The sequence below is a fragment of the Suncus etruscus genome, chromosome 6, assembly GCF_024139225.1.
Source record: "Suncus etruscus isolate mSunEtr1 chromosome 6, mSunEtr1.pri.cur, whole genome shotgun sequence".
In the NCBI taxonomy this organism is placed as follows: domain Eukaryota; kingdom Metazoa; phylum Chordata; class Mammalia; order Eulipotyphla; family Soricidae; genus Suncus; species Suncus etruscus.
Genome location: NC_064853.1, coordinates 96,311,237 through 96,326,513, shown reverse-complemented (window position 1 = coordinate 96,326,513; position 15,277 = coordinate 96,311,237). Strand labels below are relative to the sequence as shown.

At 46.4% G+C, this 15,277-nt stretch overlaps 1 protein-coding gene across 1 annotated transcript in view; it reads left to right on the top strand.

The window, feature by feature from the left end:
* The first annotated feature begins 828 nt into the window (after positions 1-828).
* The window catches only part of ETV5 (ETS variant transcription factor 5), a 78,355-nt gene continuing 63,906 nt past the window's right edge, over positions 829-15,277 (top strand). The window contains exons 1-5 of the mRNA XM_049775869.1: positions 829-1,012; positions 4,482-4,598; positions 4,725-4,812; positions 4,939-4,986; positions 5,085-5,135. Coding sequence (XP_049631826.1) covers positions 4,554-4,598; positions 4,725-4,812; positions 4,939-4,986; positions 5,085-5,135 — 232 coding nt within the window. The 5' untranslated portion in view covers positions 829-1,012; positions 4,482-4,553. The remainder of the gene's footprint in view (positions 1,013-4,481; positions 4,599-4,724; positions 4,813-4,938; positions 4,987-5,084; positions 5,136-15,277) is intronic.

Sequence of the window (15,277 nt, the reverse complement as noted above, 5' to 3'; positions counted from 1 at the left end):
CAAAAAACAACAACAAAAAAGGGATTTGGCTGGCTCTTGGCTTGGCCAGTCTAAAATAGGAACTAAAAATGTGTTTCCGAGCTTGTAGAGTTTAGAGCGACGCTGCTGCTTCTCTCCTCCCTGCAACCTGGCTCGAGGAAACTTAGGCCCCTCGGAAAGGCAGCTCAGAGGAGAGGGTTCGGTTTCCGTTCTCTGGGTTTCTGTGGGCCGAACGCCCAGGGCGGTCAACGAGTTTCTTGGGGTGGCCTGACGAATGGCTTCTTCCCCTGGATTCTAAATGTGAACTTTGCTTGCTGCTGCCGCATGCATGCAGCTGCGGAGATCTGGGGAGACGTGGGCGCTGGAGAGGCCGAGTGGGGGAAATAAAAAGAGCCGCAGCTCGACCCAGAGTCGAGAGCTTCTGCGAGGCCCAAAAGTAACGGCGGCTCCTCGCGGGCCTCGGCCCCTTTAAGAGCTTCACTGACTCAGCTCCGCTTTCCCCCACCCTCGGGTCGCGTTTTTTATGAATGAAAAACGTCCTTACATTCATTATATAAACAGGCTGGCGCTGATTGGCGGAGAGCCCGCTGCGCCTACATTATGCAAAAGAACCCCTGAAGGGGCGGAGCGGGACGCTCCTCCGACCAATAGTCGGCGCAGCTGATGGGGCGGCTCGGCGGGATTCGCACGTAGACAGGGTAAACAAGAGGTGATTGACAGCCGCGGGGGCGAGCCCGGACCAATCAAAACGAAGCAGGGCTGGGCGCGCGGGCCAATGGCGGCCGGCGGAGCTGCGGGCCTCCGGGGGCGGGGCCAGGGCTGCAGCCCGGTTGGCAGCCGCCGCGCAGAGTCCAGCCGCTGGTGCGCGCTCCGGAGCGGTTCGGCGTCCTCGGAGCGAGCGAGCGAGCGAGCGGTTCGGTCGTGCCATTCGCTCAGGCACCTCCCGGGCCCGGTGCGCGTGCGTGAGCGCGCCTGCGCCTCGGGGCTGCTTTTTGCAAGCTCCGGGAGGAAAGCAGAGCGGCCAGGTGAGGATGTTGGGGTGCGTCGACGGGGATGGTTTGGTGGGGGCCGGGGAAGGGGTTTAAAAGGACCGACGTGGACAGGGCGCAGCCCACGAGCGGATCCAGGATTTTCATAATTGGGGGGGGTCGCACTTTGAATCTGGGCTGCGGCCCCCCGAGACTGACCATCCTTCCCCCCCCCCCCCGGCCGCGGCCCGGTCCGGTTCGGCTCTTGCAAAGGAGACGTCGGGCGGGGGCGGCTAACGGTTCCGGAGCGCGCTGGGGCTCAGAGCGGGTTTCCGAGCGCGAGGTGCGGGGGCTCCGGGCCGCGAAGCAAAGTGGGGGGGGGGGTTTGCGCGGAGTTGCGGGCCTTGCAATCCATCCCCGGAGATCGGAGGGAGAGAGCCGCGAGGGGCACTTGGAGGCGGCGAAGCAAGCGGCTTTGCAATTCCTTCTACGACAGTGGGGGGGAGAGAATGCTCGGGTGGGGGGAATAACCTACCTTTACTTCCCTTCCCCTCCTCTCCAGGCCTGCAAGGGTTAAGACAGCCCAGCGGGCGCAGTCGAGTCTGGAGGGCTTGGAGGGGTCGAGCCGAACTTCGGCTGGCCCGACAAGTTGAAGGTGGCGTCCAGACATCATCCCCCCCCCTCCCCAACACACACACATACCCCCAGAGAAGGAGGGCTTCGAAGCTAGCTAGCTAGCTAGCTGCACGGCGATTCTGAACCTTCAGGGACGGTGGAGGGGGGCCGGGGAAGAAAGAAAGAAAGAAAGAAAGAAAGAGGTACCCCCGGGGAGGTTGCAATGGAAAGAGATGCTGCCTTCAGCTCTGCCCGTCTTTTTCTGGGGGAAGGGACCTCCGAGGAGGGGAGCGCGAGTCCTGATTCCTGATGGCGGAGGGGGACAAGGATGAAGGAGGGAGGGAGGGAGAGAGAGAAAGAGAGAGAAAAGGGGGAGAGAGAGGAGAGAGAGAGAGAGAGAGAGAGAGAGAGAGAGAGAGAGAGAGAGAGAGAGAGAGAGAGATGAGAGAAAGAGAGGAGAGAGGAGAGAGAGAGAGAGAGAGAGAGAGAGAGAGAGAGAGAGAGAGAGAGAGAGGAGAAGCTGCGAGCCTCCGAGCTGGGTCGCCGCAGCTCCGTTTTTTATGAATGTGGGCGAGTTTATGAATGAAGCGGATCTCGCGTCGGCTCTGCGCGTTCCTTTCCCTGGGACTCTGTGTGTGTCTGTGTGTGTGTGTGTGTGTGTGTGTGTGTGTGTGTGTGCGTGTGTGTTGCACGGAGCGTTCTTTGTAAATTGCCGGCCCGAGGCCCCGGGCGTGCGGCGGCGGCGGCGGCCCAGTGGGGGCGGGGCGCCGAGCTGGGAAGGAGTTTGGTGAATGGAGCTGGCGGAGAGTCGGGGCTGGGAATGGGCGGCGGCGCGTCTTGTTTTGTGAATGGGGCCCCGCGCGAGGGATCCGGTTACAGCCTGTACCTGCGGTGGCGGCCGCGCGCGAGCTCGCTCTCCCATTCATAAAACCGGGCCCGCTGCGCGCCGCGGGGGAGGGGCCTGGTCGCATCGCGCCGCCGCCGCCTCTGCCGCCGCGGCCGCGTTGAAGTTTTTCCTGGGGGCACAAGCTCCGGGGAGGGGGGTTTGCACAAAGGAAGCGGTTGAAACTCCTGGATGAACTCGAGCTTTTTTTTTTTTTTTTCTTTTTTTTCCCCTTCAGGCTTCTTTTTTTATTTTTATTTTTTTCTAACTCTACTTTGAACTGCGTTTTCTTCTCTAAGCCCTTGACTTCGAAGAGCTGCTTAAAAAAAAAAAGAATAGATCCTCCATTTCTCCTTGTGTTTCTTGGGTTCTTTTACGTGATGCAAAAATAAAATAAAATAGCTACCACACCCCTCCTCCACCCTCCTTCCGCGCTGGGTATGAGTTTTTTTTTATTTTATTTTTTGCCAAGAGACTGAAAATAATAACTCTCAGCTCTTTCTACTGATTGTCTCTCTCCCCCTGTAGAATATTTACACGATTTTGTAAGGTCATGATTTAATCTGGTTTTTATTTTATTTTTTTTTATTTTTAAGGTACCAGAGAACTTTTCACCTCCCCCTCCTGGATCACCCGCTGGTCCTTAGATTTTTTTTTGCATTTGGAGTTGGTGATGTTTGTGAAAGAGGCTTTTTTTGGTGAACTTGTTCGCGCTGCTGCTAGTCGAGCTTGGGTGTTTTTCTAGGAAGTTTGAACTGTCTGCCTGCCGTTTTGCTTTTCTCCCTTTTTCCTCTTTGACTTTGAAAAGACGTTTCTTTAGGCCTTAGTTCTGAGGAGCCTTGGTGGTTAAGAGTTTGCTTGAAGCTTGCTTCACTTACTAAACCTTGCTCTGTTCCACCCTAGTGAGAAAAACAAATGGGCTAAAACTCTGCCCACTAAGGAGATATGACCCCTATTGAAACAAAAGAATTATCCTTGAGCGTTTTTTGCATTATTTGGCTGAGGTGTCCCGTCCCGCCCCCCCCCCCCCCCCCCTTGCATTTTGCCCAGTTCACCCGGTTTTATTTGTAAAATAAAAAAAGTTCTGGAATATGGTACTTTACTGAAACTAGCACTTGATTCCCCCCCCCCCCATCAGAAAAATTTCTTTCCTCTCTACTTTGATAACTCAATGTCTCCCCAGTTCTAACACTAAAGTGTTTTTTTTTACTGAAACAAGTCATTTTGTTATTTCCTGTTTGGGGAAAATAGATTTCACTAAAGGAATTAATTTTCTTTGCATGGCTTTTGCTTTTTTAATGGTCTTTAAAGCTGTATAGCTACTGTCATGCATTTAAAATAGGTGCAGTGATGTTTAATTTCTTTCCTCTGTTACCCTTTCTAGATATTTTTATTTCCTTAGAAATAAATATCTGACCTCATTTAAATTACCATGGAGATATATATGACATTACAGACGCTCCACCTTTTTGGATGGAAGGTTTTAGGGTTTTAATAAAGGGTTTTTTTGGCAGATAAATACACCTCTGATGTGTCTATTCCTGAAACTATATATAGTGTTTGAACACTGACCTACAAATACTTTTAGAAACACTATGTATGTCAGATTCTTAATTGCCAGTAATTTGGACTGTTTTAAACCCAGTTTCTCTACTAACTTACTGTATTACCTGAAATGAAATTATTTCAAAGAAAGAACAAGAAAAACCACCCTAATGCGTTTCCTTTCAGATCTTATTGGAGAGAAGCTTGAAATCACCCTTTTATAATGGCCATCATGTCTTTCAAAGAAAATTAGGGAACAGAGAAAAAGACCAGATTCGTTACTTTTGCCCTAAATCCATCACAAAACGTTGATGCCCTTCACCAACTCTGATGCCCTTCATCTGTAAAGGCCTTTACCCATTGGCCTTTCAGTGGAGTCGAGAAAAGTCATTTTGTGCAGGCTCTAGAGGAGAAAGCAGTCTGAAATGATGTCACTTCTCTGTTCTGCCTTCCCTTGAGTTCAAAAATCTCCCAAATTCCTGTTACAGGAGGACCCCCTTCCCCCCCAGAAATTACTCAATGCTGAAACCTTTCAAAGTGATATTAGAGACGTTGGAAGCACCATGGATGGGTTTTATGACCAGCAAGTCCCTTTTATGGTCCCAGGGGTAAGTCGAAACGGCTTTTGGTTTGTTCTGTCTTTCTTTCCCTCTTCTGGCAGTTGCCACAAGCCCCTTCTGGCCCCCATGCAGACCTCTCTACTTGAGTCTTCACACTTCTTTGGCCTCTTGCAGAAATCTCGAGCCGAGGAATGTCGAGGGCGGCCTGTGATTGACAGAAAGAGGAAGTTTTTGGACACAGATCTGGCTCATGATTCCGAAGGTAGCGGAGCTTTCTCTCTGGGTTCTGGCGGCTTCAAATGGCCCCCCAGGGAAGGGAGCCTATCTGTGGGCGCTGGCTCCCTGGCAGAAGAATTCTTACCCTGCTGTCTTCTGTTTTTAATTCCAGAGTTGTTTCAGGATCTCAGTCAACTTCAAGAGGCTTGGTTAGCTGAAGGCAAGTTTCTTGGCTGCCCTATTTTCCACATAAAACATTGGACTTTGCTTTTTCATAAAACTTCAAGTTCTGAGTTCTATTCTTAATCTCTTTTCCAGCACAAGTTCCTGATGATGAACAGTTTGTCCCAGATTTTCAGTCTGATAACTGTAAGTACCTTTCTCGGGGTGGCACATTTGTCCCGAAATGGTTTTTGCTCTTAGATCATCCGTGTCTTAGAAGATTCTTTCCAGCTGTATGGAGCCAGCATGTTTTAGACAACAGAATCCATTTTGTTGCTCTTAATTCATTTAAAACTCTTTGGAGTTTACGGTCATGAGAATGCGTGTCATTCCTTAATTGAAATGATTTCTTGAGTGTTATTATTCTTTTTTGTTGTTGTTGTTTGGTTGGTTTTGGGGCCACACCCGGCGGTGCTCAGGGGTTACTCCTGGCTGTCTGCTCAGAAGTAGCTCCTGGCAGGCACGGGGGACCATATGGGACACCGGGATTCGAACCAACCACCTTAGGTCCTGGATTGGCTGCTTGCAAGGCAAACATCACTGTGCTATCTCTCCGGGCCCGAGTGTTATTATTCTTTTTATTTTTTTATTTTTTTATTGTTTTTGGTTTTTGGGCCACACCCGGCGGTGCTCAGGGGTTACTCCTGGCTGTCTGCTCAGAAATAGCTCCTGGCAGGCACGGGGAACCATATGGGACACCGGGATTCGAACCAACCACCTTAGGTCCTGGATCGGCTGCTTGCAAGGCAAACGCCGCTATCTCTCCGGGCCCGAGTGTTATTATTCTTTCATAGATAAGATTTACTGAAGACAGAATTCTATTCAAATATTTTTTATGGCCTAAGACTTCAAACTCAAAATGATAAAACTAGACAAAGTGGATTCTCAGACCTTGGTTACCTCAGATTGTTTTTGTGTGTGTGTGTGTGTGTGTGTGTGCTTTATAAATGAAGTTCTTGAGGGAATCATGAATCGGCGACACTTTCTTTTAAAGGTACAGGATAATGGGAGTTTCCAGTTATTGGTGGTTTCATCATGTCCATTTTATTTTCTGTTATAAACTCATGAGGGGTGGTCGCCCTATTCTCTCCATATTTTTCCTGTCATTAGGATTTATTGAGATAACAAGGCTGTGTGTGTGGGGGGGGGAAGGAGGGCTCGAAAACTGGCTTACAGTGCTGATGGGTCTGGATAGCTTTGCACAGATATTTTGGGGCTATCCTCAACAGGTTCGGGAGCTTAGCTTTTTATGGTCCAGCCAGAGTTATCAAGGACAAGCTGGCTGATGAAATTTGAGCAGCGCAGGGCAGCTCCAGAGAACATTAGTCACTGGCGAATGAGCAGGTTTAAGAGAGGCCTGGAGAAAATATTGCCTCTCTTGAGAGTTGCATCATAGAGAAAAATGCATGTCTCTTAGTCATAGTTTATAATAGCAAGCACCTGAGCAGGCGAAGATTTGATTGCTTATTTTTGCACCAACAAATCCTTTCAGCTTTGTGGAGCTTCCCTCTGTGTTGCACACACGAGCGCCGCACCTTGAGGCGAGGGGGCATCTTTTGGTCTGAGTTCTTTAAACCCGGTTGTTTGAAAACGTGAAGCGAAAGAACAGAGGTCCCAGCTAACCCTTCTTTTAATGATAGGCCTCCTACCCAAGGCACAATGCCATGAAACTTTAAAAGGGAATGAGCACTAACGCGGATGCATCAGGTTTCCTTAGCTTTGTCGCAGCTTGTTGTGTGTGCGTGTTTGCTGTAGGAAAGTCAATGCGTGTTCATTATTTCCCTGTGATTGCTTTCAAGTGATTTGGAAACTGGCCATCGCAAGGCTAAATAAAGATAACCCAAATTGTAAAGAGAGTGTGTGTTTGTGTGTGTGTGTATGTGTGTGTGTGTGTGTGTGTATTTGTGTGTGCACACACATAGATTATTACATTGCAGTCTGTCTGGAAGGTGGCTTTTTGGACAGAAGTTCTTTGAAATGCTTTTATGACACTTGGGTTTGTTTCTCTGTAAACCCCCCCCCCCCCCAAAGAGTTAAAGGTGAGGTGAGATGACTGTATTCAAATGGATTGCCTGCGCTAAAGCCAAGATAGGTTTTTGCAAGAACCTTTAAAGAAAGATGTCGGCAGATGGGATTTCTAGTGGAAGAGAGATTTATCTGCAGGAATAGACCAAAGTGAAGCAATCAATAAGTGTCTTTTGGCTCCTTCGAAGTAATCCTACTCAGCGAATAGGATATACTATGATCTGTCATGAATGCCATCCTCCAAATGGAGGTGCTTTGGAAGATGTTTCTGCTTACTGAGTGTGATGTGTTGTTTTGTTTTTGTGTTTTACTTTGTCTGCCTTTTGCTCTGGCTTTTAAGGAGCCAATAAATGATTTGGGGTAGACTTGAGCCTTTTATTAATTGTCCCCCCTCCCCTTGCCCTTGCTTATTTTTATTTCTAGATTTGGAGTTTCACAAAATATAGATTCAAATAGAAAAATTATTCTTTCTGTATAGGAGATGGTTTCACTGACATTGCAGGCCAGAAACTGGTGGAGGCCAGGGCTGGGTGTAAACTCCTGGTTCTTTCTAAGTCCATCTCATATTCTGGGGGAGACCAAGTCCATCTCATATCCTGGGGGAGACCAGCTCTCCTCCAATCACCTTCTCTAGGACCGTAAGATTATTCTAGGGGAATATGGGGAGAGGAGAAATTCATGCAAATTTAGTAAAATCTTATGTGTTTATTTAAGCTAGCCAATCAATGATCTATAAATTACTGGAAGCAACAGTTTCCCTCTAATAGCAGAAACATGTTCTTCTGTGACCTGCTACTGACCATAATCTGCCTCTCTTAATGCTTGAATTAATTTTTCATGTGAATTTTCTATGATTTATGCTTGTGAGAGAAGAGGAAAAAAAAAGAAATACTAATGCAGATGAATGTTTTTATTTTAGAATGCCACTTGCAAATATTATGACTCACTGTTTTTTGCTTCTAAGAAGTTCAACTTCTAAAAGAGATTATAGTTTGTAAGGTTCCAGTCCTTCATCCGTGAGGATGATTTAAGTAAGAAAAACGTTGCTTTTCTAAGACTTAAGAGATGTGAAGTTTTTTTCTCATGGTGCAGTTTTCGCCTTACCTCACAAATACAGGCATTCATCAACAATCCACAGTCTGGAAACTCTTCAAGGTCAAATTCAGGGGAATAGAAATTGTAGCCCATAGATCCACGGACATTTTGGCAGTGCAATTCATTTCGCTGGTCCTGAAAGGTAGCCAGGAAAATACCAGATTGTTTGAGCTAGAAATCCTTACTAGAGTCGTTTCCAACCATTCATTTCACTGGGGGAATGATAGGAGGTCGAGATACTTGGAGACTTATCTTAGGAGGTATAGGCTTTCTGAAAAGGGTTGGTTAGATGGAAAAGGAAGGGAAAACATGTACAAGACAAAACTGTTAAAGATTACCTCACAAAGGTGCCAAGTGAGGAGACTGCTATTTAAGTGTGTTCAAGGCCCTCCCTCATTATTACAAATAACTAGACATAGCCTCAGTAGACTGCTCGCCACCTCGTTCAGGAAAAATAGCCTCTTCAATCTTTGAATTTGAGAAGCTTACCAAGTATCTTGGTGCATTGAGTTTTTTATTGAGGATTTTGAAAAGAGAAACTACGATTTTACAACATAGAGAAAGCTCGCAACTGACACATTTCTAGAATCCATAACTTGTGTGTACATATCTAACTTTATATATACATATGGCATATTTTAAATAAACACACAAAATATGCCTATATCTCTATAAGCATGTGTATGGGGGTGGGCTCTGGCCAAATACTTACCTTTAACACGTACAGCTACCTACCAATCTAAGGAATCAGGATGAAAAGAGAGATTTGTATGCCCTTTTACTAGCTATTTTCAAGAATGAATTACAAATCAGAACTCCTGAAAATAATGGCATGTTATCTTTATAAACTAACTGGATAGTTCAGGTTATTACTAGATTTAGTATATTAAAAGTTTTTTTTGGGGGGGGGCACACCTTACAGCGCTCAAGGGTTACTCCTGGCTCCATACACAGAAATTGCTCCTGACAAGCTCAGGGGACCATATGGGACGCCAGGAATCGAATCCAGGTCCATCCTGGGTCAGCCTTGTGCAAGGCAAATGCCCGATTGCTGTGCTATCTCTCTGGCCCCTTATTTTTTTTTTAAACAAATTTTAATTCTGATTTTTGAAATCTTTCATTGTAGTTGTGATTTTATAAGTAAAAACTTCAAGATGCTAGCATCTTGAATAACTAGAGTCATTTATGTTGGGTAGAGGTATGATAACATCTTACTTTTAACCCCTGACCTCCATACCAAATAAGTTAGGAGAATTGTTCTAAAATCCAAATGACCTTAGTTCCCCTTGAAATGTTCCTTTGAGATCTGCAGTTAGTTCAAAAAGAATGGACCAACTAAGGGAAGTAAGTAATTTCCTAAGAACTAGCTAATTAACTGATAACATCGACTTTTCATAACTACAGTGTAATACAAGGGCTGCGGAAATAGGATTAATTGTTAGAATAATCCTTGAGCCTCAAGTACATTGATCTTAATTCTGTATCAATATTAGATTATTTAACTGGCCTTTAAAAAAAATACACACCAGGCTGTTTGTTATTAGGGGCTGCACACTCCTTTTAGGGGAGGGCACATCCTTTTGACCTAGCAAAACTTGGTCTCTCTTCTGTTTGAAAAAGTATCCTAGTATCTTCTGTGTTACAGAAAGAAAGAAAAGGAGGGATTTTAAAAAGGAGAGACCAGAAGTCCAAGCTTCTCAGTTTCTTGTTTTCTAGAGTCAGTTGTTGGAAAAGAAAAAGGATGAGTGGTTTGAAGACTGGTTTTATGGGGGAAATTTTCAGGTCTTCCTTAAGCAGTTGACTACTTATGCTGCAAGAGTGCTAAAGATTTGAAGTCCTTCCTGATTTGAACTTTTTAGACTTACAGGACCTAGGTTTACCCATTCACGAAAGTGCCAGAAGCTGCTCTCATCTAACTTTGATTCAGTCCAGCCTATTCATAAACAGTGAATTGTTTTCTTCCTCTTTCTTTTCTGTCATTTGGGGCTTCATTCTCTGGTAAAAAAAACCCAGTAGCTTTTCCTGTCCTTTGTGTTTGGTGAAAAAGACTTGAGCTCAGAGATCACAGTTGTGTCATGCCAGGCAGATCAACTTGTGTAGCTTCCAGACAAAATCCTGGCATCAACCAAGAAATGGCCATGTCACCCACTTTGTTTTTGGCATTCTCCCCTTTGAGAAGGTTAAGACATAGGTAGTCTGAGAACGCTGTGAATTTGTCTTAACTGCTGTTTCTATCATCTAGTAGTATATTGTTTTAATTTCAATCCGGGGGGGGGGGGGGGAATACTTGACTGGTGGTAGGTAGGGTGGGGTGTTGTGATTCTTTACCACGAGACAGTTCCCTGGAACATGTTTTCTCGGATTTGAGTGGTGGGAAAGTACACCCAGCCGCAGAAGCTGAGCGCCCTCTGGGGTGGATGTCTGCCCTTGAGGCAGCTTGCTCCCCATCTGTGCCCTGGCACACCACGCTTCTCCACTTGGAATCCAAGAAGCTCAGAGTTTTGTCATGTTGCAGCTCCAAGCTCTTGGGCAAGGGCCAGGCGTGCTGATGCCAGTACCGGATTAGGTGGCATTTTTAAAAATTCATTTTGTGAACTCATCAAGCTCATTTAACAGCGGCTTTGGGCTTCCATTGCTATCATTCTTGAAGAGGGCCAGCTTATAAGAAGGGTAGAATATTTGTCCTCCAGTGGCCCTCAGCGTATCTGTATAGATGAACGAGCCTTTGTGAGTGTGGGGATACTTTTACATTTGACAGGTACAGTGAACTGGCAGCTTCCCGGATCACTTGAGCTTTTAGGTCTGTACTTGATGGAGTTCAGGGACTATGCAGTGGCCAGGCTCAAACTTGGAGGGGGGCAGTGGTTTGAGCTCTTCTGCAGCACCTGAGAGCAAAGTACCACAACTTGGATCTTAAGGGACTTCTATGGGAAGGGCCCTAAGGAGCAAAAAGAGGCTTTCTTGGTTAGTAGCATTTAAAGGATTAAGATAAAAACCAAACTATTAGAGGCCAGATCAATTGTACACTGGGTAAAGCAATTGCTTTGCACACACAGCTGACCTGGGTTCAATTCCTGGCACCCCATATGATCTCCCTAGTTTTCTGAGAGTGATCCGTGAGCACAGAGCCCTGGAGTAAGCCCTGAAAACCTCTGGTGTGGCCTCAAAACAAACAAACAAAAAAGCTATTAGATGACTAGGGGTTCCGGTCTTCTGCAGAGCAGCCAGGACCATTGAGCTCAAGATTTCTGTGGTCAGTTAGACTTCAGGGAGAGAAATGCTTTTCTTGTCATCTGAATTCATAGCGGACTGGTAGGGGGGGATGGGGTAAGGGATGATAACAAGATAAGATAAACTAAGTCTCTTAAAAATAGCCAAACCTTATGAAAGGGGCTGGAAAGAGTACAGCAGGCAAGGTATTTATTTACCTTGCATGTAGCCCCCTAAAAACATATTATGAAAAGTGAATGAGAAAAACTTGATTCTCCTGGATGTGATTTTTCTAATGCTTTAAAAAAAAAATCAACAACAAACCTCCCACCCCCAAACGTAAACAGGAAACTCGACTTAGAAAGTCTGGAAAAGCAGTTGGGGTCATATGGATGGTTATTGAAGGTTTGAGGGGGGGGGGGATTGCTTTTAAGAAACCAAAGTAGGTTTTGCATGGGGCAATGGTACCGTCTTTGCCTTACATGCCTGCAGTCCACCACAGAAGCACCAGGAGTGATTCTTGAATAGTAACCGCTGAGCATTGCTGAGTTTGCTCCAAACAAACAAACAAACAAACAACCAAAAACAGGACAAAAAAAAAATTACAGGACCCCTTCCTCATACACACACCTGGATTCATACTTCTCTTTTTGAAATTTTGTGGGTTTGAAGGGTGGGTGGGGGTGATACATATTCTGAAAATCTCAGGCCTGATGAGCAATCCAGGAAAAGAAATTGTAAAACTGTTTATAATAAGATAGTTTGCCCCTTCCCTCTTCCCTGTCTGGGAGACCTTCTCTCCCCTGGGCTGCAAGTGGCTCCCAGGATAGCTATGGACCATGATTGGAAAAGTGAGGTCCTGAAAAAACAGCTGTCCTCCAGTGTAGACCAGTTCGGTGGTCCAGCCCCCCTCCACCCCCTTGGAGAAATACTTGGGAAGTCTCTTCTCTCCTGGGTAGCTACAGATTGGAGCTGGATCGCACTGGAGATTTTGCTTTTCCCCTTTCCCCCTTTGCCCCAGGGAACTTGCCAGCCTCTTCTGGAGCTGACTTGCACACTTGCACATTTATTCAGCCAGGGTCTGGGCCTTCCGAGCCTCGCTCAGGGAGGGTGCGACCAGGCAGGCGCCTGCTGTGTCTGAATTTCTTACATAAACACAGCTCACTGGGCGAGCAAGCATCCCTGCAGCGACAGCTGGGCTCTGGCTGCTCCCGCCCCAGTCAGAGGAGCAGCAGAGTCCCCCTCTTGCCTGAATGGAGCATTCCAAATTGGTTGTGAATGGAGGGCGGGGCTCCCTTGCAGACTTTTTCAATGAATAACCAGACCCCATTGTGCAGCCTGTGGAAAAACAACCAACTCAAACAACACTAGGACTGTTAGAAATATGCTTGTGATTGGCAGCTTGGAGAACCTCCAAAATTAGTTTCCTTTGGCTTCCCTGCTGTTCCCTGTTCTTCAAGCCCGGGCTTAATGGGGTTCGAGTTTTTCTTTTAAAGGGCTGGCTTTAACCCTCCAGTTTCCAGGCCTGCGTTTAGGAGGACAGGCGGCTACTGACCACTGAGCTGCCTCCCCCCCTCTTCTTTGTCTCCCGTTTTAGACTAGCTGCCTAAAGAGAGAGAGAGCGATAATAGTGTGGTTTCATCTTCCTTGGAGAGAGAGTTGTTGAGACTTGATCTGAGGATATTACCCTTTTATCTCCTGGTTGTGGCTTTAGATTCTGGCTGCGCTGGCAGGCCAACCCCAAGTCCTTCCTCCAGTTTTGAAGAACTGTGTTTGCCTGCCATCGAGAGGATATTTCTTGCTGAGGCTGACATTTTGAACCTGAGGATGACATAGCTATCATTTCTCCACTCCTTTGCTTTCTGTCTCCTCTTAAACTCCTCACTGTTTGAAATGTCAAACACCAGCTTTGGGGGGTCGTATGTGGATCCCCCCCAAAAAAACAAATCAAACTAAAACAAGAAATACCAGCTGGGTGGAGGACGCCTTACCCTGTCATCAAGCTGCCATTTTCTCTGGACAACTGCTCCCTAAACATCCCACCCAAACATCCACCAACCTCTTAGCTAATAACAGACAACCCCATAAGGCAGTGCTTCTCAAATAGTGGGACACGTTCTGGGGGGAGGGGGCGAGGCTCCATAAAAGGGGGCACCTTTGACCTCGGCAAACACTGTCATAGCAAGCTAAGCCACGTGTTTATGTCTCTGCATGTCTGAGAGTTGCTGTGTCCTGCTTCAAACCCCGCCTCGAAAAGCTCTGCATTGCAAAACGTGCTCGTTGTAGCCATTCATCCAGACATAACCTCTGATTAAAAAGTCAGCTCACATTATTTTATGTATTTTTGTTTTGCAAGTTAAAGATTTTTTTAATATAGTATTTACAGTTGCACGGGGCGGGGGAGGCGAAAATGTTTTTTTCTTCTTCCTAGGGGGGCGTAACAGAAAAAAATTGAGAAGCACTGCCATAGGGCAACATGAGGATCAGGGCTGCAGGGTAAGCATGTAAAAGGGACAAGGACAGTCAAGAAAGCAAAGCAGGGGCCCGGAGAGATAGCACAGCGGCGTTTGCCTTGCAAGCAGCCGATCCAGGACCTAAGGTGGTTGGTTCGAATCCCGGTGTCCCATATGGTCCCCCGTGCCTGCCAGGAGCTATTTCTGAGCAGACAGCCAGGAGTAACCCCTGAGCACCGCCGGGTGTGGCCCAAAAACCAAAAAAAAAAAAAAAAAAAAAGAAAGAAAGAAAGCAAAGTAGCACTTAGTAAGATCCAGTTGTCATTTCCTAGTGTTTATAGAGCTCAGTGTTTCACTGTTGGATAGACTGCATTTATGTGCATTTGTGCCTTGCCATGAGGGTCCCCAATCCCTAAACTCTTTCCTTGCTGTAAATTGATCTTATAAAATATCTCCCTTTCCTTATTTTTTTTAAACAAAACTAGCTTATGGGTCAGAGTGACAAGAGTGGGTAGGGCGATTGCCTTGCACGCTGCTGACCCATGTTCAATCCTTGGCATCCCATTAAGGTCCCCCCAAGCCAGGTAGGAGTGACTCCTGAGTGTAGAGCCAGAAGTCTGGCTGCAAGCATTGCTGGGTGTGGCCCCAAATCCAAAATAAGAAAAAGAAGCTTAGGCAAATTGTTCCTCCTGTGGGGACTTAGAAACTTTGAAGAGGGACCTCCAGTTATCAGCTGTATGCACTGGGATTTGTGCTTCTATAGAGAGGCCTGGGAGGAACTTCAGCTTATATAAACACTTTTCCACTGAGTGCCTGGAAATGCTTTGTAATTGCCTGAAAAGGCACTTAATGAGGGGCTTTATTCTGCTGTACTCTTAGAAAATAGACAAGGGAGGGTATATCCTACCCGGATGCCCACAAGTTACAGACTAGATCCTGGAATGCCTCTCCTTGGCTTCCTAGTCTGAATTTTTATAGGAAATAATTCAGCATTGATCACTACTCAGGGACCTCATCTTCCCTTTTGTTGTTCTTTGGAGGCCATTCCTGGCAGCACTCAGGGGTTACCCTTGCTGTGTACTCAGAAGTTAATCCTGCAGGCTTGAGGGGTCCATTTGAGATGCCAGGAATCAAACCCAGGTCGGCCGCATAAAAGGCAGATGCCCTACTCACTTGACAATCGGTCTGGCCTCTCTAACTCACATTTTATTCCTCCCATGGAATTCTCTCTGAAATCTAAGGACACTACAGCATAGGGTTTGAAAGTATTCTGCATTTTGATGAATATTAAACACCGTTACTGCTTCATTGTTTTTGTGCCTGTTAGAACAGGGAACAGTTTCCTCTTTGGTACCAACAGTTCCCAGAGCAAAGAAAGCTCTCTTGGTTCTCTGATATATTTGGCTTGGGCCATATATGGCCCAAATATCTGCTCAGGGCTTACTCCTGGCTCAGCTATACACAAAGAGTTCATTCCTGGCAGTGCTGGGGAGCCATATGCTGTGC